General features: G+C 28.7%; 1 protein-coding gene across 9 annotated transcripts in view; it reads left to right on the top strand.

The window, feature by feature from the left end:
• LOC123260774 (transcription factor Sox-2-like) overlaps positions 1–26346 on the top strand; it is a 375090-nt gene that overhangs the window by 300501 nt on the left and 48243 nt on the right. For all 9 annotated transcript variants that reach the window (XM_044722103.1, XR_006508510.1, XR_006508512.1 and 6 more), the window contains one exon: positions 6699–6764. In XM_044722103.1, the coding sequence (XP_044578038.1) occupies positions 6699–6764 (66 nt within the window). The remainder of the gene's footprint in view (positions 1–6698; positions 6765–26346) is intronic.

Genomic DNA, 26346 nt, shown 5'->3' with positions numbered 1-26346 from the left:
ACTATCCTCATTTCCGCAATTTCCACTGCCTCCAACGTCCCACGCTTAGCCCCTCTCCATTACGGTCATTTCTCTCGGTCATCCCGAGTACCGATGTGCGATCTACGATCTACGATAATAACTCTTAATATAATAACGCAGAGGTATAAATTTATAGCATTCCTCTAGACAAAAGATTTGCGGAAAAATCAATTGCGATATGTCGGAAATTATTCGCAGTTATAAAAAAATTTTTTTTATAAATTATTGTTATTATTTGCTGTACTTTTTAGACGAATAATAATAATTTTTCATTTCTTTTTCAAATCATTATCCTGTACAAAAGATTAAAGATAGAAAAAAATTTATAAGATACCTTTTTTATAGAAAATTTAATTTTCTACAAAAAAAGGAATCTTATGATTTTTTTGTAATTTCAATATTTTGGCCAAAATAATAATAACCATTACTATTAATTATTATTATTATAATTTTTTATTCTTCGTTCAAATCATTATTAAGTATAATAAATCAAAAATACAAAAAAATTTACGAGGAACTTTTTTTTTTCTTAAAATAATAATAATAATAAATATTTTAAAAAAATAATTATAATTAATTTTTTTTTTAAATTGAACATATGAATATTTTAATATTCATATATTTTATTTTTATAAAATTTATTAGAAATGATTTTTCATAAATTTTTATAAATAAAAAAAAATTACAATAATAATAATAAATATTTAAAAAAAATAATTATAATTAATTTTTTTTTTAAATTGAACATATGAATATTTTAATATTCATATATTTTATTTTTATAAAATTTATTAGAAATGATTTTTCATAAATTTTTATAAATAAAAAAAAATTACTATAATAATAATAAATATTTAGAAATAATAGTTGTAATTAATTTTTTTTTAAAGATGTATTTTCTAAAAGTGATTATTTATTTATATTTATTGTCAAAAAAAATGTCAAATTTTCACGGTAGGAATTCCGAAATATTCTGAGATTGCGGGTCTAGTTGCCAGCGGCACCCTTGCGGCGAACGAGCTGAAAAACGGTATGAGTTTCGATGAGATTCTAGCGAAAAAAATAAAAATAAAAATAGAAAAGAGGACCAACTAGTACTTCTACGTCTACTATATTGAAAGAGAGAGAGAGAAAGCAGGAGAGAAAAAGAGAAAAATATTGAAGGGGAAGGGGACTAGGCGACAAACACAATAGCTGGCAACGTGGGCACACCTGGCCGGGCACGCAGCTGCAGCCTGGCCCCCCGACGCGACAGGGGATGAAAGAGAAGACCAGAGAAGGGGTGGTGTTCTACGTAGTAGCGAACGCGGTAGGCTCCATCATCAGTCTCTTTTCCGTTTTACCAAACGGGGGGTGGATATATGTCGAGATTTCAGTTACACATATAATATACATACAGTAGTAGCTTCGAGCTTCAACCTTCCCTCTTCTCCTCCCTTCCCCGATTTCGTTGCGACCTTATAAACTTTTATACTCGCACGATCCACGATACGTACACGGTGACGACTTTAACGAGCGCACAGGCAGTAACAACCACTAAATATTATTTCATCTAATAAAATTTACTTTGTTCGATTTTACTGCGGTCCTACGCCGTTTTATTACGTCGCATCACCTTTTTCCATAAAATCTATTCCGAGAATTTTTGGAGTTTCATTTTTTGGTATTTTTGTAACGGAAGCTACTTACTGTGACAAAAAATTTTTTTTTATATTTTTAAATGGGTGAAATCTTATTTTTTTGTCAAATTTTTTTATTATTTGTCGACAGAATAAAAATGTAATTAGTTTTATTTAAGAGAAAAAAATTTTACGAATTTTTCATTTAAAAAAAATTGTTAAATTAAATGAAATTTACTTGAAACAAAAAAAATTTTTTCAAAATGATTTTTATTGTTGAAATTTTTTTTCTCGAATCAAATTAATTTTTTTAAAGAAATTGAAAAAGAATGAAGGGATTAAATTAAACTATGATTTTATTTTTAATAAGGAATTTTTTTGATTTAAGATTTTTTATCGGCTTTATTTTTTAACCAATGCAACAATTTTTGTATCAAAATTGAAAGTAAAAAAAATTATCTTTTAATTCGAAGGAAAATAAAATCTCAGAAAAAAATTGTCATAATTAAATTTCACCTCCTAATTTTTTTTTATAGTTTTTTAAAAAGTTTGATTCAGGAAGAAAAATCTCAAACGTTAAAAATAATTTTAAAAAATTTTTTTGAATAAACTTTCCTTATTTTTAATAAATTTTCCTTAATTTAAGATAAAATAATCCGTTAAAATTATTTACATTTTCTTGGTTCAAAATTTTTCTTTTTAATATCAATTTTTTTTTTATTAATAAGGCTAAAAACTTTGATTGTATTGATAAAGTTTGTTTCCGTAATTAAAAAAAAAAAACAATCAGAATTTTGAGGAAAGATGACATGGCTCCTCTAAAACCTCATTATCTATAGAACTAACGGTACAATCAGGACGAATAAACTAAGCAACTAGATCAGTTGAGTAGAGCTTAACACAATAGAATATAAGTGTGGGAATAATATATCCCGTTGCATGTCACCTAGGATATTATATTAAGTTGGTTTGCCATAAAATATCTCGCGTTCCATGACGCGTGTCCGCATAAATATAAATCGTGCGAGCATCGTCACTGGCATATACGTGTAATCTACAGTCGCTACCGCTCCGCTGAGCGTATATCCCATTGCCAAAAACGGAAACGCTATTCCCTGTCCCCGTGGGGTCAAACCTACTACCGGAACACCGGAACTTACCGGAACCGGAAGGGTGCGGGTCTATCCGTCCGCATTACTATAGACACGCTCACTCGCACTGATTACTCATCAGAATAATTCCCAGCTTACGGCTTACATTAAATCCTTTTTCTCATTAACATCCAATTCCTTTTCCTTTTCCCATCATTTCATGACTGATTCCAAGCGGTAAACACCCCCGATCATTTTTTTTAAGAATATAATCAACCTTTAAGACTCCTTTTTTTTTAATAAGACAATGCTTAGAAGAAATTACAGTCGAAATTCCTGTGATTAAATTTTTCTTCAAGCAAGAAAAAAATTTGAAGATGAGAAAATTTTTTAAAGCAATCAATTTTTCTCATTTTTATGTAAATTTTACTTGGTTCAAGAATTTTATGCTTGATACATGTTAAAAAATTATTTAAAATAATTTTTTTGGTTCTAAATTTATATTTTTAGTCAGGAAAATTATTGTGAAGATTTTGATCCATTGAATTAATTATAAAAAATTTCGAAATAATTAATTTTCTTGTTTTAAATAAATTTTATTTAGTTCTAAATTTTTCTGCTTGATTAAAAATTAAAATAAATTCTCAAAAATAATTTTCTTGACTCAATAATTTTATTTTTTTAGTTTAAGAAAATTTTATTCAGATAAAGTTTTCTACTTAATTTGTCCAAAAATTCTTAAAGATGATTTTTTCGATCCAAAATTTTTTCCCATAAATCAAAATAATTTTTTTACCACTGTATTCTTACCATTTTCCAGTTAGGCAATAAAGAACTAAGCGAAATTAATATTCCTAAAATTAATTCACGCCGTCCAAAAAAAAAATCATGAAAACTTAAAACCTACACTGAAAAAAAATTTAACGAATCAAGAGGAAAATTCTTGAGCCAAGAAAATAATTTTGAAGAGTTTCATTGTCTTGAATCAAGACAAAAAATGATTGAATCAAGATTTACTTGTCAAGAAAAATTTCTTAGTTTAAGAATTTTTCTACTCAAATCAAGAAGATGAAATTCTTCAAAATTATTTACTTGATTCAAGTAAATTTTTTTTTGTGTAAAAATTTATTTATATTGAGGAAGTCCTTTCGTTCCAGTTGAGTCACAACAACTGTAGTAGTCAATATTCGATAAATTAAAATAAAAAAACCCATAAAAATTCCTAAAATTAAAAAATAAATAGTATATGAGGCATTAATCGTTGAAATTTTGAAAATTAAAAAAAAATAGTTAAATACAAAAATTAATTTGACTCTTGTATATCAGCTGTTCGTAACCTGTCCGTGATTTGGCAACGCTATATTTCGGTTGTTTACATTTTCATTTACACAATATAACTTTAACTATGTTTAAATTTTTGCAGTCAATGTAAATAAATAAATTAATTAAAAATGTTTGGTCATAAAACCATAACATTCTAATGTCTCATGGCAAGAATGCTAGTATTTTTTAATTATTGTTTTATTTTTCAATTATGAAATATAAAAATTTGTTAACAATAAATTAATTAATAAGTATGTATGAAAAACATAAGTGCGTTCAAGTTTAGTTTGAATTTATTGAATGGTCTGAAGCTTGCGTGCTACGCAACGTTGCCAAATGTTCTGACGCCATTTAAATGTAGGTTACCCAAAAATTTTCTGTGATTTTATAATTTTAATTTCTCCATAAATTCCACGGCAACCTATATATTTTATTGCAAAAAATGAAACCTGAATATTTCGAAAACCTTATTTTGAGTTTTTTTTTACCCCATCTAATCGGTGGTTAATGCCATAATTTGAGAAAGTTGTTACGGTCTGACTTTCTCGTAAGACTCGGAAAAAATACTAACATTTTTAGAAATTTTTTTTTCAAAAATTTGCACGGTGAAGAATGTAAATTAAAGTTCACTAGTAGATAAATAAGGACTTTAACTATTAGATAAAACTTAATTTTATGCATAATCTAATATTTTTTATTTAACATTGATGGCGAAAGGACCTCCTTAAACTGAATGATTATCAGTAAGAAATATTATTAACAGTCGTTGGCGCAATTAAATACGAAAAGCCAGGAGTTTAAAAAAAGGACAAATTTTGTTAATTTTTGCCGGACTGTATGTCGCAGTTGTATGGAGTGCATTATATGTACAAGTCTGATTTAAAGGTATAATTTAAGCGACCAATGCAGCCGGGTACTCTGCAAAGTGAGTAACATGCCCTGCTGGTTGTCCCTCGGGCTACTAATTACAATATTTAACTTGGGGAATAGCTTACAGCGAGTTCCCATAGTTGTGCCGCTGGTCACTTCACGATACACCTTTTATCTTTTGTACATTTGGTAATTATTATTTCTCTGTATAATTATTCTGGCACATAAATTATTTTCATAAGTTATTATTTATTTTCATTCCATCGCATTCCAGTCAATTTCTTAGCTTATTAGCGAAAACTCCGTATTTATATTTATATATTTATATTCGTAATGATATATTTTGAATATTGGAGCGGGATTGACAACGCGAATCTCGAGGACGCAATTTATAAGGATTACCGGGTACCGAGACTCGAATACGACTTGTCACGGTGATAAATTACCACAAACTTTCCTCTACATGTATTATGTCTCCAGTCCTTCTTCTCTAGATTATATATTTCCGATTTAATGTGTCGTCCAAACACACTCGTACATATTATATCTTACACTTCCTCGTCATATCGATGGGCAATGGGTTTTATTTAACTCCCACGAAGTACCGACTCCCGAGAAGTTCATATTTTTTTATTTATTTATAAGCGGTCAATTACTCAAACGTGATCGACATTTTTCGGCAAGTGGGTCGAACCGGAACCCGGAAATTACAGTCACGGATTATTTTTTATTTGTCACTTTTAATTTATTATCATTACTGTTCAAAATTGTCATTTTAATTTTTTTTTAAATACATTTTTAATAAGATTTAAAAATTCATGAAATTTGGAAAGAAAAATTTTTTTAGCCAAAAAAATTAATTTTTTTTTTTTAAATAAATTTTTAATAACATTAAAAAATTCATGGAATTTAAAAAGAAAAAATTTTTTAGCCAAAAAAATTAATTTTTTTAAATGAATACATTTTTTATTAATATTAAAATTGATAACAGAAAATTTTTAACAGATAAATTATAAAAAAAAAATTTTTTCTACAAAATTTCAAATCAAAATTTAAAAAAAAATTTTTAGTACACTAATTAATTTTTTAAATAAAAATTTCTTGGAAAAAAAAAATTATTCAAAAATCCGATCTAGAAAATGTTGACCAATTGAATAAAAAAACAATCTGGGAAGTTGTGGATGTAAATATAATTATTATTTAATGAAAACGACAAAAAGATTTGAAATTTCCCGTCATGTAAGTTTATTAATGCATATAAGCAGCGATAATTTATGCACTTGATAGTAATTATGCGTTGACTATTTCCCCTTTGACTTACATATTCCCTATTGAATATTCTAGAGGGAGTAAATAATAAATCAGTAGTGGGAGCGTGAAAAAATCACTTGTTTCTCACTCAATCGCGTGTTTTGACAGTTTATTCGTCGGCGTTACCTTCGGTGTGCGGTGTTTATTAATATGATTGCAAGGGTAATTGCGGGGGTAGGAGAGGACCGTGAGAACCCCATCTGCCAGCACAGGGGACGCTACATACTGTGGCAAGAGGGTGAAAATCACTGTCTGCATGGACTGCGGTGACATACAGACATATTACGTATTCATTCGTGCTCTCCACTTGCGTGAGGACTCACTCGATATTCATTTACTTCTTGTAAAAGACATGACACACTTGTATTGTCTGTTATGTGTGGGAATGTCGCCGCTAATAACTAATTTTTAAGTGTCGCTTTTTAAATTTCAACAAAAATAACATGTTTTTTTTTTCTTTCAGGTCGGAGAGCGATCGAAAAATGTTGAATCCTGAGACTGGCTGTTATTCGGATTCCGTTCGAGCCTGGTAAGTTTTGTTTGCCTTTAAAAGAGCTTCAATGATCACCAAAAATTTTTCAAATCGGCTGTGAGTCAACAAATTTACATTAGCGAAGCGAGAAGGTCGCGAAACTCTTATCCGGGCAAGCAGGGTTCGATTCTCGGGGCTGGTAAAAAAAGTTAATTTTTTTTTTTCACTTAAAATTTTATCTTGATGCTTTCTATCGTTAATTTCTCAACAATTAATACTCTAATTAATTTCTAAAAAAAATATCAAGTGTTAATATTTTTCTTTTTATCATAAAAAAATTTACTTTTCTTTAATTTGTGCTTCTATAAACAGATATTATTAAACTACTATTTATAATTCGAAATCACGAGCGTAAAATTCTCAGTAAAGTTTTAACCGAGCTTAAAAAAATAAAAATGAATCTTCTTAAAACCGTATACATAATTGAAACGTTAAGGATAACAAGATAAAGATTACAGATATAATTTATACGAAAGAAATAGTTAATACGATTAGCGATTACCATCGCCTTTTTATCAGATGTCACTTACACTTCTCGCGTGATGACGCCCGTGTCCTCCTCCTCCATTTTTCCTCCCTCGCTCGTTTGTCATCGCGTGACGTCCTTTGCGGCTTACACGATTTATTTCCGTTCTTCTTCGCCTTTCCTCATTTCCTATGTATTTATTGTTCACTCACTCGGGAATAATATGGACACACAATCAATGTATCGCTTCAATCTATGTAAGCATATCACATACTAGGTATTTAATATTTCATCCAAAGTGTACTTATCGCCTGTGAAGAGGCATTTTGTGTCTCTTACAGGAAGAGAAAGCAAAAAATGGCGATTTGTTTTTACAGAGTATCCTAACTCGGGTTGAAAAGAATGTTAATCGCTGCAGCGATTATAATGCAGAGGAGCTTATTGCTGGATAAATAAACTGAACCTACTAAACACTAAATAAGTCTTCGGATAAGACAGTAGTGGAAAGTTAGGAGGTGTGGTTCAGAGTCAGGAAATCTTTTCTAGTATGATGATTACTGGTCACACCCTACTGTGTATCATCTCTAAGAGATTATTATTCATAGATCATAGGCTTTTATATGTTTTTACTATTTACCTTTTTACAACAGATCCTTCTTCTTTGACAGTTATCTTTATTAATAAGGGAGGCGCAACCGGCCCCCCAGAAGCAATATCAAAATTATTATAGAGGATAAATTATTATGTTAAATATATAATATAAAAACAATTTTTTTTAGTAGATTTTATAAAACGCTTCAATTTTCACTACTTAGAAGTGGTACACGGAGAGAAATTTATAGGAACCTTTCCGAAAATTATGGGAATGGTTCCTATAATAAAATTATCATTATAGGTATCAATCCTATGCTCATTATGGGAACCATACCCATAGTTTATTGGATACGTTCCTACACAATAATGGAACAGCTTTAATATATTATGGAAATGGTTCCTATAATAGTATAGGAATGGTCCCTATATTATTAAAGGAATGGTTCTTATAATATTATAGGAATGGTTCATATACTATTAAAGGTATGGTTCCTATAATATTATGGGAATGACGCACATAATAATAGAAAAATGTTTATGTTCATAATAATGAAGCAATCACTTCAAAAATATAAAGTAATTATTATATATTTTTTTGCTAATAAATTTTTTTTTGTAAATAAAAATTGATCTTTCACTAAAGTGAAAAATTTCTTTTTCATAATTTTTATTCACGTGTGTGCTTAATCTTAAATTGTTTATTCCAACTCAGTTATTGTTGTGTTAGATAATATTGAAAAATATTGTAGCAATTCTAAAGTTTCTCTAATAAAAGGGATATTTTCTCACTATACAATTAGAGGAGCAAAATAGATATGGAAATTCATTGTTTATTTTTACAATTTCATTTTATTTTTAAAAAAAATTATTTATTTACAATACATACGTTGAATATTTATTAAATCCACCTTTTGGGTATGTAACTTTTATTGTTTATATAAACAATATTACTTATTTTACATATTTCAAATGATGTTATTGGGAAGCAACTAAAATTATCGAAATTACTAATAATTTTAAATGCTTCAAAGTGGTCATCGAAGTCACAAATAATTTGAGTTGTAATGATAAATATCTCAATATTATTAGACACCACCACTATAATATTATAGGAATGGTTTCTATAATATTATAGAAACTATTCCTATATATTATGGGAATCATGCCGATATTACAATTATAATTATAGGTATCGTTTCTATAATTATAGGAACCATTCCCGTAATTATAGTAACACTTCCCAAAAATTATGGGTACAATTCCCATAATTTAAGTAATCGCTCCTAAAATGGTATAGGAAGACATTTCATTAAAATTATAGGAATGATTTCCACATTTTTCTCTCCGTGTAATAACCTCAATATTACTCCTTTTAGAGTTCGTTTAATGAAACAGTTTTACTGTTGCAGCAGTTTTAGAATTATTGTCTACATCATAGCTTAATCATGATGTAAATTCAATAATTTCGATATTGATTAGTCTTTCATGTTATGTTTTCGGGTAGGTCGTCAGTAAATATGTCACAAATTAGTTATAAATATTGTTTTCTTCAATTAAAATTTTATCCAGTTTCAAAATTCTGATTAACTTGGAAACTGTTGTTCCTAAGTAGTTACTTAAAATTTGGACATTTATAATTCAAATCTTATAATCTTTACAATTGCTTAATAAATATTTGAGAAACTTTTTCTTGACAAGATAATTTTTTTTCCAAAATTTATTCTAAATAGTTTTAAATTTATTATTGAATTTTGTTTTTAATTCATGAATTAAGTTATACATTATTAGTATTTACATTATTTTATTAAAAATAAATTTTCTGTATTTGAAAAATCTACTTCTATTTCGGCTGCCGAATGGCGTTTTTTAATTTTACTCTTTTTTTAGGCTTTAGTTTAAAAAATTAATTTAATAAATAATCAACGAATTGTTTTAGTAATGACGATAAATATTTTTAAAAAAATAAAAGGATCATTTTTTTTAAAAGGATCCAGAAAAAAATTTATTTTTTTGCTAAGAAATAAACAAATTTCTTCTGAATCGAGTAATTTTTTTCAATTTATGTTGTCAAATTTAAAATTAATTCACTAATGGTTAAAAATTGAAGCCTCAAACCATTCATAAAAAAGTATTTTTTGAATTTTAAAAATAAAAATTTATTAAAGAACTAAAAAGTTTTTTTCATTCTGACTCTGTTATTTTAAAGAATTTAGCTGGCAGGTAGAAAATTTTCAAAATTAATCCTTTTTATCGTTCCGTCAAAAGACTATTTTTTACTTGCAGAAATTTTAGACCAAAGAAAACTTTCGGTAGAGTTTTTGAACACCAAACTTTTGTGAAAAGAGTTAATTCAATGAATTACGAAGACCTGTAGCTTCTTTTCTTAGCCTGTTCTTAATGATGAAGGTGTCTTACAAGTGTTAAAAATTTAGGATTCCATTGTAAAAAATGATTAATTTTACAAATTTAAAATAATTATAAAAAAGAGTTTTTGGTTTTAAATTTTTAGCGGCGATATCTCATTTCAACGGTAAACATTAACCATTACGAAAAATGACAGGGTACTAAAGTCTTATCGAAGCTTGACGTATAAAAAGTTTGATTTTTTATTTGAAAAACAATAAGGAACGAATGAACGCACTTTCGTACATGCGCTTCATCTTGACAGGCAGTAAACTATATATGCCCGACCGTTAAACGGTCAAATAAATAACCCTCGGTAGCTTCCTGGGGTCCCTCGTAACATGACAGGGGGCATGTGCTCCCTATTATATTAATACATATATGTATACGCTTATAAGTATATATGTATGAAGAGTGTGTGAGAATTGAGAATAGAAGCAATAATAGCTAGCGAAGCAACACCTAATTTTGAAACCAGAAAAAATAATAGAATCCGTAGAAAAGTTTTCTGATATGGCTAATTTTCATGTCAGATCTCAAATGATTGGATCTAATAATATAAATTCTTATCAAACTTTATATATAGGAGAGTAAAAATTAAGTTTTTAATTTAACTATCTATTTTCTAAGAAATTTGTATATCAGTTATCATGTGATATAAAATAAAAGTCAGTTTAGTATTTAATAAAACTAAAAACTAGTTTTAACTCTTTAAGAGAGTTAAAAAAAATTTTTATTTTATATCTTAATTCCTCAAAATTAACTCTCTTGTAACGAGACAATTTAGCGATCATGCGCCACCTGTCGGAAATTTTTAATACCATATTCAATTAAAAAATTATATATGGGCCTATTAGACTATATCAAGTCATATTAAGATATATTAAGCCAGATATGGTCTAATATGGCAAATTTTTATATCAGACCTTATCAGAATATGCTCACTGATAGAAGGATGTAATTCTATTTAATAAGATTTAGTAACAGATACTAAATGATTTAGTAACAAACCTTTTATTACCAAATATTTAGTAATAGGTACTAAATCATTTATTAAAGCTCGTTTAGTTCCACCAAATAAATATTTAGTAGTATTTAACAAATGATTTATTGCTACTCAATAAATCGTTTATTGGTATCAATGAAATTAATTTTTTAACTAATTTCAGCGTGTAACCTAATTTTTTAACTTGAAATAAATCAAAATAATTAAAATAAATAATTTTAAGTAAAAATATAAGGTATTATAAAGAAAAGAATCTCATTAAATTATATTTTTTTGTTTCAGATATTTAAAAAATTTTAAATTAAACAAGTTTTTAACATATCAATAATAGACAAATTGAAAAATGTAAACTAAACTCCACTGAGAAAAGACATAAATAGAAGCCATTTATTGGGAGTATGTGTGTTTTCAAAGGTTTGATAAATCTCCCAAAATCGAGCTGAATAAAATAATCTAAGTCAGTGAATAGGTTATGTATCACATAAACATTGGAATTTAAGCATAGCCATCTACCGACAATACTTGCCAAAGAAATATTTAGTACCTGTTACTAAATATTATTTGGTGGAAATAAATATTTATTTCCATGTAATAAGGCTTTGTTCATATTAAGAAATCATTTATTAAACTGTAACAAATAATATTGATGAGTACAAAATATTTGTTTCTCCCGAATAAATGAATAAAAATTTTGTTACTAAATCAGTTTAGTACTTCGTACTAAATTCTTCTATCAGTGCTCCAAATAATATATGGATTGATCAAACTATATCAGGCTCTTTATAGGCATATTAAGTCACATATGGCCATATCAAGACATAAAAAATTATATACGGGCACATCAGATCATATAAAGCCAAATATGAACATATCAAACCATAGAATAAAATTATTTTACGGTAATTTGTCGGAGGTCAAAACAGATTAGATGAAATCTTGACAACTGTTCGCAATCGTTTGTGGAACATCACAAACAAAGAACAAAAAGGTAAAGAGAATAAGATAAAAGTATTTATTCTATGTACTGTACACTGTATACTTATACTTGTACAGGATAAATATAAATGTAAGTATAAGTATAAAGCATGCCAGAGGCTACTCGTGGATTGTGGAAGAGATCGTTTCGCGCAAGGAGCCCCTCAGTTTGTCAAACGACCCTCCGGTGTCGCTTACAAGACAGCAAATTTGTCTTAGATAAGCAAAACAAGCACTCGAGGAGAAACCGACCCACCAAATAGTTGCCCAGCAGCTACAGGCGCACTCTCCTTCGTCGTTAGTTGCCCTTTTTATTATTTAATTATTCTTTTTGTGATACGATATTAATATCGAGGTCTTGAAGAACTAAACAGGGCTTCTGGTTATTCTGGTCTTCTGCTAATTAAAATCAATCGGTTTTAGATTCTGGATGTTATGTAGCTTGTAATTCGAAATCGAAGAAGAGAATCGGGCAGATAGCAATATAGGTAGAGGATATTGAGAGTGAGAGGAAGGAACGAAGTGTTTTCGAAGGTTGATGTCTTTTTGGACTTAGATCTGCGGTTCCAGCCCTATCATCGGATTAACATAAATTAGATTTTATCCTTCCTAGAACGTCTGTCTTATAGCCCGAGTATTTATTGTGGTCATATATTCGATGTGTCTTATTCCCGGTAAATAAAAGTAAGAGAATTTTGTTGACTAAGAATTCCTGGTGCACGGAGAAAATTAAATAGTAAAAATGATGATCTAGTTATTGTAGAAATTTAACTCGATAGGAATTAATACTAATTAGATTATTAAATAAACAATCTCTATTAAAGTATCTACCAACCCTCTAATTTAATTTTCAATTCTTTATATCAATAACAGCTGTGAAATTTTATTTTTGAAAATATGTATAAACATCATCAATATTATTAACGTTATTATTTAATATTAATATTGTTTATCAGAACTTAATCATTAAATTCAAAATTTACAATTGTCAATTTTACTATAAACTTAATAATCTCCAAAAAGACATTTATAATACGAATAATTGAGAGATGATAACAGTTACCATCACAAACTATAATAGTCATTATCTAAGCTAAGAAAAATTTCATATAAAAAATCATTATTCTCGATAGTAACCGTTATCATCCTCAATAATAACTACTCCAATTCAAATTCAAAATATTGCGATCTTTATTATACACGGAAAGAAAATTGTACGAAAAATTACAATGAAAACATCGTAATTTTTACTGTAGGATATTGCAGTGCCGGACCAGAACTCAAACATCGTAGTTTATACGATGCAACATCGTAAATTTCTATCACTCAAATTAAAAAGAAGTTTAGGTCACCGAAAAAATAATTATGTATCATCCAGGAATCGAACCCGGTGTCCTCTCCGCCTCAAGTCTAAGGTTTAGCCCCTCACGCTATCGGAGGGATTATCTAAAGTTTCTGTTCAGTCGCATAATAAGACCCTCATTACCGTAGTTGGTCATCTTTCGGTGTGGCGTCGCAAACTACTAGACTCTGTCTCTTTTTTATTAAAACATATAGTATGCGTCCTTATTCACTTGCTCTTACGGAAAAAAAATTTACTAAATAACATCGTAATTTTCAATAATTCAAATTGTATTCTGTAGACGGCAGCATCGTAAAAATCGAGATACTGAAAGTCTAGTCCTGGATGTTACTATAGTAATTTTTCATAGGATTTCTTTTCCGTGTAGAGATTTCTATTAAATGATTATTAATTCTAATTACAAAATTATAAAACTAATTATTTCAACACTGGAAAATTTAACTACTATCTTAGATGATTAACACTAAAAATTTCATATTGTAGATTATATAATTTAATTCCCTTCGTGAACGAATTTTGGGGTATCAAAAATAAATTTTTTTAATGAAGAAAATTTCAAAAGTATTTTAGTGACTTTTTACTAATAATTAGTGAAAAAATGTGAGTAATAATAATTAATACAGAGATTTTTTTAAGTAATATCAGCAAACATTAAAGTTTTTTCATTACACGGAGAAAAAAGTGTTGTTATTATCACGATACAGTATAGTGATGATCACGATCCACGTATGACTATACTTTAGATGCGCATATGTCCAATCTAGTGGATCGTGATTATTACGATCCACATGGATTCGGATATCGAATGTCTATATTGCTATGGTTTATAGATGATTATTAGTTGTTTCTGATTAAATGTTAATTATATGTTATTGCAGATTATTTTTTTTTTTAGTTTTTTCGTATATTGTTGTTATAAACATAAATACGAATTCCTTGTATAGCTTGATTAGTTTAAAATTTTTGTGTAGTTTATATGACAGTCAAGAATTAGGTTAGGTTTAAAAATGTTTAAATAATGACTGACAGCAGTTGGAATTTATTTTATAGGACTTTTTTTTTTTTATTTTTAAAAATATTAGCCTAGAAATTTGTATTATTGATATATTCATTAAAAATACGCAATTATTTTTATCATAAGAAAAATATTTTTCAATGGAATTTTTACTTCTTTATTACTCCATGTACTTTATAAAAAAAATAACATATTTTTGCGTAAAGTAGTATGGGATCAAATTATTTATGCTAAAAAAACCTTTTATGAAAACACAAATGTTATTTATTTAATACAATATATAATGTTCATTGTTTTTCTTTATCAACGCAGCAGAATTATATACAATAACCACGGACACAGCATTAACACAGTTAACATAGGAAGATTTATTTCTTTACTAGGCCTTCAAAAAACGATACGAGTTTTTCAAGATTCCACCCGAGTAATTTATCAACAACCCAATTGTCCATATCGCTGTTAATATAAATTGGTGCAATTATTGCTACTTCATCACTAAAATTGTGAATAAATAAACTCGTAAGTTTCAGACTTAGTTATGTGTGGTGGCGCTGAACGCGTCGTGGATAGTGATAATCACGATCCATTTCGCTGTAGTAAGAAAACGTTTTGAGATATTCACTATACAGTTGAGCGTGGTATTCAGTATTCACTGTTTCGAGCATACACGGAAAGAAAATTGTACGAAAAATTACAATGCAAACATCGTAATTTTTAGTATAGGACATTGCAGTGCCGGACCAGAACTCAAACATCGTAATTTATACGATGCAACATCGTAAATTTCTATCACTCAAATTAAAAAGAAGTTTAGGTCACCGAAAAAATAATTCTGTATCATTCAGGAATCGATCCCGGTGTCCTCTCCGCCTCAAGTCCAAAGTTTGCCTCTCACGCTATCGGAGGGAATATTTAAAGTTTCTGTTCAGTCACATAATAAGACCCTCGATACAGTAGTTGGTCATCTTTCGGTGGTGGCGTCGCAAACTATTAGACTCTGTCTCTATTTTATTAAAACATATAGTATGCGTCCTTATTCACTTGCTCTTACGGAAAAAAAATTTACTAAATAACATCGTAATTTTCAATAATTCAAATTGTATTCTGTAGACGGCAGCATCGTAAAAATCGAGATACTGAAAGTCTAGTCCTGGATTACGATGTTACTGTAGTAATTTTTCATAGGATTTTTTTTCCGTGTAACTGCATTCGTATGGTGAATATGACAATACTTTTTTGAGCTAGTCACGATACTTCGTTCACGATCCACTGGATCGCTATAATAGCAATACTTTTTTCTCCGTGTACGAAAACGTCAAAAATTTTCAGTAACTTTGATTAATTTGAATTATTAAAAATAAATGATTAATATTCTTTAACTAATATTTTGTCAAAAATTATTGACAACTTTCCTTTTAACTCTAAAAATTTAATATTGTAGATGATATAATTTAATTCTCTCCGAATATTAATTTTTTGTCTAATCATAAATAATCTGTGAATGCTAATTTTGACGATGATTATCAATGAAAATTACTAAATGATTACTCGTAAAATAATGATGCGATCGATGGCCAATGAATTAGTAAAAATAATAACAATAATAACAGCATAAATCCTTTAGCTACCGATTAATAATTAGCCGATTGGCAGTTGGAGCATCAACAGAATACTTTTAATCAATGTCATCTGGGTAATTTCCGATTGCGCTTTTAAACAACGCTCTCTATCTTTTTTTCTCTCTCTCGCTCTGGCGCGGGCAGTCATCAGCGTCAGCAATGATTTGCGCAGATCACGGGCATATGTCGTGTGTCGCATTTTCATCAAGTCAGTATCTGGCAATGGACGGCCTCGTCAAACGTTATCGAATGCCAGGGTGACCGACAGGAAATTACACGCGGCCAAATCATCAGCGGAAGTCGCAATTTATCGATGGGCCGCGTGTTTTAGCTCAACGACGGGATGTATGCGACTGCGCGTCAAGTAATTGCTAGTATGCTAAGTGGTTTTTGTTTTTGGTTTTTGAAAATATTTATCAAAATTTTCAAGTGTTACGGTCATCAAGAAAAATTATTAAGATGTGAAAAAACTTTTCAGTGGCCTGATGAATGAGCTAATTTGTTCATAGAAGTAATTTTGGACATTTTCTTAAAATGGCATGGCATGAAAATTTGCTATATTAAGCTAAATATGGGTGAGCCGCCATCTGACATTTTTTTAATAAAATATCTTGTAGTTAAAAATTAATGAAAATTTTCTATAGTTATTTAAAACATTAAAATATATTATTTTTGAAGAAATGTTGGTATTTTTTTTAAATTTGAAAATTAAAATTTTTTTTTAGTAATTACAGGATTTTTTGTTCTTTAAATTCATCAATATTATTAAATAAAAAAAAATATTGTAACTTAAAACAACGTTTAGCTAAATTTCAACAAAATACTTTAGAAAGGAAAAAAAATTTTTTTTAATTTTTTTAATCCTTATAAAAAATTTATCTATAATTAATTTTTAGTTTAACCAATTTTTGTCAAAAACAACATGATAATTTTAAGCATAGAGTTTAAGGATTTTTAAAAGTAAAGTATTAGACTTTTTTATGTTACATGAGATTGAAGGAAAACAGTAATTTGATTCTGATTTTATTTTACGATTTTTGTCTTGAGGCTACTTTTATTTCTTCTCATAGTCTGTGCTTTTCTTAGATACTATTCTGCATAGATAAAAAAAAAATAAAATATGCGAGTTAAATTCTAAATTCTATAAATGTGAATTTATTTATTAAACAATACTATTGTAAATCGAGGGTGCTCGAGCATAACCTCGTATCTCAAAAAACACTACTTTACGGAGAAACAAAAAACTTTTTTCAAGAAAATGAAATTATAAAATCGTAAACGTCTATCGCTAATTTCAAAGTTTTAGTACTTTCTCATCGAAATATACGCCAATTATGTTTCAGAAAAAAAATTAAATATATATCGTAACCCCCAAAAATCGAGTTACGAGGTTACGTCAGAGTACCCTCGAAATGTGAATAGGGTAGAAGTAGCGTTTTTGGCCACCTTAGCACCGTTTTTGGCGAGTTAACATTTGAATTAATTTATAAAAAATTATAATATTACAACCGTATTTTTGTTGAATTTTAAAACTTTATATTAAAATAAATTGAGTTTGTAATGGTTTATTAATATAAATTAATTTCTATCGTTTATTTGAACAATAAATGGCCATAAACGGTACAGTAGCCACAAACGCTACTTCTACCCTATATGATGTTTATGTATTTTGTTAATTTGCCATTTGGCTTATGAGGCCTTGGCATAACTTTATGATAAATACACGGAAAAAAGTAAACTGTAATATTCACTCGGATTCCGGTTAGTTTTTATAATTTCAAACAGTAAAGCGGACATCGGGGTGGCAAAAATGTAAATATTACAGAACTTAATGTAGAAAGTATAAAAGCCACAGTTTATAATTTAATATCCAAAATAAGTGATTAGTAGTTTTCACTATAGTAAATAACGACTCTTTCATCTTTAAAAATTACAATTTCAAACAGTAAAAAATGCCATTTCAATAAATAGTCCATATTATGAAGAGAAGGGGAACTTAGATGAAAGAGAAAGGGGTCTCACTCTGGGAGAATTTAACATTTCAAACAGTAAAAATTATACTTTCAAAATATACATTTTACCAGTCTAAGCAAGTCAATAATTACAGTTTGACTTTTAGCGTTGCGTTTAAAATTTGCCATTTTACTTTGTAAATATTGACGTTGCTTGTATTAAAAATTTACTAACTTTATTTTATACTTTTTACATATCATAACATGATTTTTTAGGTACGAAATGATAAATATTAAAGTCTGAATTCTTAATTATTATACTTTAACATTTTAGACATTTTCCTAGCGAATATTACTGTTTGAAATAGTATTTTCTTCCATGTGAAGAGTAAATTGTAACGTTTAAATTGTAAATATTACAATGTGAATAGTAAAATTACGATTTTACTGTTTGAAATGGTAATTTTTAGCAGTTGATCATTACTTATTATAAATCGACTGTTATTTATTACAGTTTACTTTTTTCCGTGTAAATAAATAAATAATTAACATACACGTTCCTCAAAAATAATAATAAATTATTTTTTATTATAACACGCAGCTTAATATGACCCTATAACCAAATGAAAAATTTTTCCATCGCGTCACAAAGAAAAATCAGAACCAAATTAAGAAACAGACAAGAGTTCGTTGGCAGTTAGTGTCCGCAAACGATCGCTAAATTCGGGGTCCAGCGAAGCGACCTGGACGAAGTTCGAAGCCAAAAAGACCTTGGGGACAGAGGGTAAACATCGTGTAACCACTGGGGAGCGTTTGGGGGTGAACTGACTGGATGTCTCGGCACGCGGCCTCATGGGGTGTTGAATGGACTCTATAAATATTTTATTGGCCCATCATTCGACGCGGGTGCTGCGGGGGATGCGTAACCCCTGACATCATCAGCCCCTTCTAGTCCTAGTCATCACGCAATGCAACGCACTCAAGAGAAAGAACCATAATTCGATCCCCATTCTTATCCTCGCAATTCCCCTTGCGACACTTGGCACCTTCTGGATTTTGATCCCATCTCTCTGACGATCATTTTGTTATTTTTATAACACATTTATCGTCTAGAATTTCTCTTTTCAATTGACCACTGGCCATTGTTGTTGAACCATCCTACGCTCACCATTCGTGATGATCGTGATCATAATCATCAGCAGTGATCGCCGTGTTATGTCATGAATACTTGTTGATTGGATGTACTGGGTGTTGTATCAGTTACCGGAACATTTCGGCACTTAATGGAGATCATTTTTAATGTAGAACATCCAATTTGTCTCACATAGATAGAAAAATTCATTGCATAGTCCAAAATGTTTGATTTTGAGAATTTTTTTTTTTTTTTGACAGACATTTTAAACTGTTAGTAAATATTTAGTTTTTTTGACCTTGTATATTAGAGGAGTGTTAGAATTTGACAGCGTCTAAACTAAGAAGAAGTGTACACGAGATGCTAGATACGAGATACAAGAAGGAGCGCCGGCGATAATTATTGAAACGCCCACGAGTTAAGTGTAAACCTCGTTATATCTTAGAATATACACGTGACAAATAGCAAGTACTTTGATAATTTACGTCTACTTGAGAGTTTCTTCTGTGGTAGCTGCTATGAAGTACATTTAAGTTTATCAAATGCTTAAGCGTACCCCCATGGAAATAAAATATACTTCGTAATATATAAAAAATATATTTTAAATATCTTAAAAATCTATAAATATATAAAAAATATGTATAGTAAATATATTTTTAATAACTAAATTTTGGCCGATTTTCATATATATTTTAGATATACTTAAAATATATCTTAAAATACATAAAAAATACATAGCTAAAAATATAAAAAAAATCTATGAAAATCGGCCAAAAGTTAGTTATTAAAAATATATTTACTATACATAATTTATATATATATATACATTTTATAAATTTTTAATATATTTAAAATATATTTTTTATGTATTTCGACATACATTTTTTTTATATTTTTTTTTCATATGGGTAATCCAAAAATTGGAATCTTGGATGAATTTATGCTTTAGATTTTTTAGTTTTTTTTATGTAATAAATTATTATTGACTTTATTTCTTATATATAGTATCTTTGACGGCAAATTTAAAAATTTAATTGACGTCAGAAAATAATTCAAAAATTGTGTCCTGGAAAAATGAATACCTCAGTTTCTTGATTTTATTTTCTTCACTTTTTTTTCCAGTAGAAGACTAGATAAATTTTGGACACTTCATTCAAAAATTTAGTAAACGTCAAAAATAAAAGCACAAGCATAATTCAAATATTTTGATCTGGAAAAATTTAATACTTTAGTTTTTTGATTGTCTTTTGTTGAATAATCAAATTTTGGCCAAATCATATTATTGATTTAAGCTAGTCCTAAACACTAAATTCAAAAGATCAATTGACGTAAAAAGCATCTCTCTCTTCCAAAAAAACCTCAATAGAGTCTCAATGGAACGAATTATCAAAATATTGAATAACAAATCGTGCAATTGATTAAACATTTTGACATCCCCTAGTAGGCTTACTCCCTACACATATTATTATCATCATCATCATTATTATTGCCATCCCATAATCATCTCCGCTCACACTTTTTTAGTCTACATATTAACCTTATCCCACTTTTATGCAACGAGTTTTTAATAAACCGTTAAGTCAAAAAACCCTGACGAATCGAGGCTACTTTTTGTAGAGTGAGTCTATAAATTCTCAAAATTAATCAGATCAAAAGTTTAACTTTTGGTGAATAATTCAACACAAGTTTCCCAAATTTTGAGTAAAAAAAATTCGCTCTTTTCAACACAAAATTTCATTCCAATGTTTGCCCAAAAAATCTAAATTGTTTACGAAATGACATGTAAGAACGGACCTCACACGTGTCCTTGAAATATCGATTAGCGAGTCGTAGAATTTAGTCAGAAAAAAGTAATAAGTTAACCGATATAAATTATAAATAATATTTCAAGTTCTTTTCTGGCTTTTTCATTGGAAACGTTCTTTGTCTGTTGCCCGTTTCTCAAAAAGAAAAAAAAAAAAAAAGAAATTTATTATTGTTTCGTGTTCGTATTGTGACTAGCATTGGTGTTAAATCGTTAAATCGGAGGATACGATGTGTTTAGCTAAGTATAAGGAGAAATAAAGTAAAAAAAAAAAGTTATAATTAAGTGATTCGTGCGCGGGCGTTGCTTTCCTAAAAGTGCCAAGATATTTCACGGAATTTTCGTTCCGCGCACAAAATTCACGGACGTTTATTATTATTGACCGTGTAGTTTAAAATTTTGCTCGAAATAAAAATAAGAATGAAAGAGAGAGAGAGAGAGAGAGAGTGAGTGTAGACTGTTTCGTCGAGGATAGTTCTGCGAGATAATTTTTCTCGAACGATTCGAAACGGTAGTTGGTGTTGGTACCAGCGAGTTCGAGGGAGACAGGAGACTAAAAATAAAAGATATAAGAGTCCAAGCACACCTAACCCGAGAATACGATTCTCGATGAGTCACTTCAAGACTATATACACGTATTTCGTACATATGTACGAATCTATGTATTATGTTTTATGTATATGAAGAAGTAAGGAGTAAGGAGCAGAGTTTAAGTCTTTGCGGCTCACCAGCAGTAAATCGAGAAGACCAAAAGTTGTACTGCATCACACCCTCCTGCCGTACTCTCTAAAACTCGCTGGGTCTTTAATCCCACGCGGAAACTTTATAGAACTAAGAACCAAACTTTGAATTTGCGGCTCAACTTTAAAACCACGATCATTTTTTATTTCAAGTGTAATAAATACGCGAGTTAAGGAGAATTTTAGACCGTGTTTGGGCGATTAGCCAAAAAATTTATTCAGTTTTTGGAAATGTCTAAAGGTATGGAAAAATTTGACGTAAATTTTAAGAAAAATTATTCAATTTTTGGTATAAAAGTTATTTTTTTTTTTTACTCTTAAAAATCAATTCATAAATGCTCAATAAAGTGATTTAGTTGGTTAGAAAAATTGAATTCAATTTTTTTTAGAAATTTTCTATTTAGAGTGAAGAATAAAAATTCTTACCTCCATGAAAAAAAATGTATATCGACGGTACACTGATAGAAGGATTTATAATTAGCAATTTGTCTAACTCCTTATTTTTTAGAGGATGATTTTTTAACATTTTGATGTAGCAATAATCCAATCATAAATTATTTAAATGATTCGAACCTAAATATTATATCTCTATTAGATATTAATGATATTAAATGGTTTTTTAAAGTGATAATAAATTTTTAACTAATTGCTTTTTTTGTACAAATAGAAGGTTCTCTAAAATAGAGTTAGACAGTTTGCTAATTAGAACGTCGATATGTAAGATGCACAGAGAAAAAGATTCACTTGATTTTAAAAAATTTATGAGGAAGATCAAAGTGTGCTTAGTGCCAGTTTTAGTTGCGAATAACCAAAAGTTCAAATTTATTTTGAATTTTTCCGTATTTTGCAACGATTCTTAAGTTCTATAATTTTTAGCAAATAAAAAAAATTGATTCATGTCATTTAGACACTGAAAAAAAAAATTAACTTCATTCAAGAGGAAAATTCTTGAACCAAGATAATAATTTTGAAAAGGGAAACTGTCTTGAATCAAAATGAAAAATTCTTGAATTAAGTAAAATTTCCTTAAATCAAGAAAAATTTATTTAGTTCAAGAATTTTTTTACTCAAATCAAGAAGATTAAATTCTTCAAAATTATATATTTGATTCAAGAACATTTTTTTTTCTGTGGAGCTTTATATTTTGAAGAAATACTTCTTTATAGTTGTTTTTGGTACTTCAAGTCTTGGAAATCAGAAAATTAAATTTTTTTTTTCAATTTTCCAATGTTTTTATTCTTTAAAATTAACTCAAAAATATTCAACAATGTGAAAATTTATTAGAAAAATCAAAATTCGATTTTTTCTTCAAACAACTTTTTTAACTCGAGAAAAAAAATTCTTAGAACCAGAAGCAAAACGCTTAAACATTTAAAAAATTTTTTTGAATAAAAATTAAAATGAAGTTTTTGATGAAAAATTTATATTACAATTTTTTATTTTTTGAAGATAAAATCGAAATTGATTGATGAAAGTGCTGGTGTAACGAAACTATTTCGCGTTAATGATTCCGTGGCACAGCAGACCGATAATGATTAAATTTTTATTTTCCGGCACCCGCATCTCTTCATATAATTTTGACAAATTAAATCCACTCGTCACGGCAATCTGTCAAATATATTATTAAGGCGACGAGGTGGTACGAAGTGCAGCAAGAAAAAGAGAAAAAAGGGCGTTATTTAACGTTTAACGCGGCCTAAAGTGTAAAGTTTACAAAACCCGGGTGTTTTTTTGATGAATTTCCCTGACTGAACGGCTACAGTACGGACAATTTTGGACGTACCTGCAGCAGGTGCTACCTGTCAAGTCCTCTGAAGCTACCGACTTGAATTTTTTTGGTGACGTTTACTTTGAAATATTATCATTTTTAACCTTGTTCGTCCACACCAACGACGGGTTTTCCGTCACGGATCACCCAAATCAGCTGGGACGACAGTTTCTGTGATGATGGATTGGAAAATTTGCGCCAAAACCTTTAAATTTGTCCCCGGTCCTCTTCTAAAGCTTTCAGCAGGTGTAACGTTAATCCGATTAAATCCTGCGACGTCGATTAAAGCCGTCTTTAAGTTTTTAAATCGTTCTGAGCCGTTATGGTTTTTTTAATCATTTTCGCTTCAAAAAACACTAACCATTTTTGGTCCAAATTTGAGTACTTAGTAACTTTAAAAACTTGGCTTTTTTTTTTAAGAATAATTTATGTGAAATTTTTGAATGCATAATTGGTAATTATTTTCCACAAAATTTTTGAAAAATTTGAATATTTTAAAAGTTTAAAATTATTTTGAATAAATAAGCCTACTTTATACTTTTTTCACTTAATCCTTGAATAATTACTGAGACAAAATAAGCAATTTTTTGAAAATTATCATTTCTTTTATAATGATTCCAAAATTTTAACTCATTTCTCAGCTGCAGGTAAAAAATGCTTGAAATTTTTGTGTCATTTAAAAATAATTTTAATTGCTTTAGGTTAAATTTTTTTGAAAAATTAGTTTAAAATTCTGTTTAAAAAAAAGTGAATTTTTGAGTAGAAAAAAAAAATGCTTCTGAAAAAATCAAATTTTCTTCTAAATCGAGTTTACTTGACTGTTTTGATCTTTCTAATTCATTTTCTAGACTCAAGTAAATATTTTTTCTGTATGAACAAAATTTTGAAGATAAATTAAATAAATTGAAAAAATACTTCGCTATACACGGAAAAAAGTAAACTGTAATATTCACTCGGGTTCCGGTTAATTTTTATAATTTCAAACAGTAAAGCGGACATTGGGGTGGCAAAAATATAAATATTACAGAACTTAATGTAGAAAGTATAAAAGCCACAATTTATAATTTAATATCCAAAATAAGTAATTAATAGCTGTCACTATAGTAAATAAAGACTCTTTCATCTTAAAAAATTACAGTTTCAAACAGTAAAAATTGCCATTTCAATATATGGTCCATATTATGAGAAAGGGAACTCAGATGAAAGAGAAGGGGGTCTCACTCTGGGAGAATTTAACATTTGAAACAGTAAAAATTATACTTTTAAAATATACATTTTACCATTAAAAATATCATTTTTTAGGTACGAAATGATAAATATCAAAGTCTGAATTCTTAATTATTATACTTTAACATTTTAGACATTTACGTAGCGAATATTACTGTTTGAAATAGTATTTTCTTCCATGTAAAGAGTAAATTGCAACGTTTAAATGATAAATATTATATAGTGAATAGTAAAATCACGATTTTACTGTTTGAAATGGTAATTTTTAGCAGTTGATCATTACTTATTATAAATCGACTGTTATTTATTACAGTTTACTTTTTTCCGTGTAGAAAACTTCATTTCTGATCAATCAAACCTTTATCAATTTCTCTACTAAAAAAAACTTTTATTAAGAAAAATTTTTTGATTCTTATGGATAAAATTCATTTAATTAATTGGAATAGTTTTAATATGATTCAAATAAAGCCTGATTTTTATGCAAAATCATTTGACTCAAAAAATTAGGGGAAGGACGGGCAAAACGGATATGTTAATTTAAAACTGAAATAACAAATATATATTATAATCATATCTATTCTTAACTTTGGCTAATAATTTTTTGGGTAATTGAAGTTTATAATTAAAGTAAAATAAAAATAAAAACAAAAAAATTCTTCTTCGAAATTAAAAAAAAAAAAAAAAGTCAACATTATCCGTTTTGCCCTACCAAGGCGGGCAAAATGAATACTCAGGTCGCGTAAAACGAATACTGATTAGAAAATACATTTCAATCAAAACGATCGTCGCAAAAATATGAACCACGTCCGGAATATGAAGAAAAAAATCAAATCTGCATCGTCCTTAACAACATTAAAATAATCAATGTATATTTACGATTTAAAATTTTAATTTTTTTCCTAAATTTCAATATTTATAAAAAAAAATTCTCACAATTATGCAAAACCAATGCTTTATCGATAACGGTAAGTGTAGTTACATAATAGATTGATAGATTACAGTCTAAAATGTTTCTATCGATCGACCAGCGATTTAAAACGATTATTCATTTTACCCGCCCTCTCCGTCTTGCCCGCCCGTCCCCTAATAATTTAATCTAACAAATTTTGAAATTTTTAAACCAAGAAATTTTTATCTGGACAAAATTTTAAATTCTTATTAAATTTAAAATAGTATAAACAAAAATTTATCTTAGACAGTAATATTAAAAATTTAAACTAAAAATTAGTACATTTAAAGATTTTCCAAAGAAAATAAACCCCCTCTAAAGACACAAATTAAGAGCAAGGATGAGGATCTTCGAGATATAAGAAGGAAGCGCGAGCAAAAAGACGGTGTAGAACGTACTTATCAGGATAAGAATCGGTGTAAAACCCTAACGCGGTGTTATACAGGACATACTGGATGGTGGATGGTGGGTTGCGTTGCTACAGCGGGAATAAGAGAAATAAGAGGATCTTTTAGCAGGAGAGGTGTAGCGAGGCGTCTAATCTGTCGGCAGTGATCAGGGAACCT

Source organism: Cotesia glomerata, linkage group LG3 (assembly GCF_020080835.1).
Source record: "Cotesia glomerata isolate CgM1 linkage group LG3, MPM_Cglom_v2.3, whole genome shotgun sequence".
NCBI classification, from domain to species: domain Eukaryota; kingdom Metazoa; phylum Arthropoda; class Insecta; order Hymenoptera; family Braconidae; genus Cotesia; species Cotesia glomerata.
Note: the sequence above shows the minus strand (reverse complement) of the source record. Positions and strands in the feature narration are given on the sequence as shown.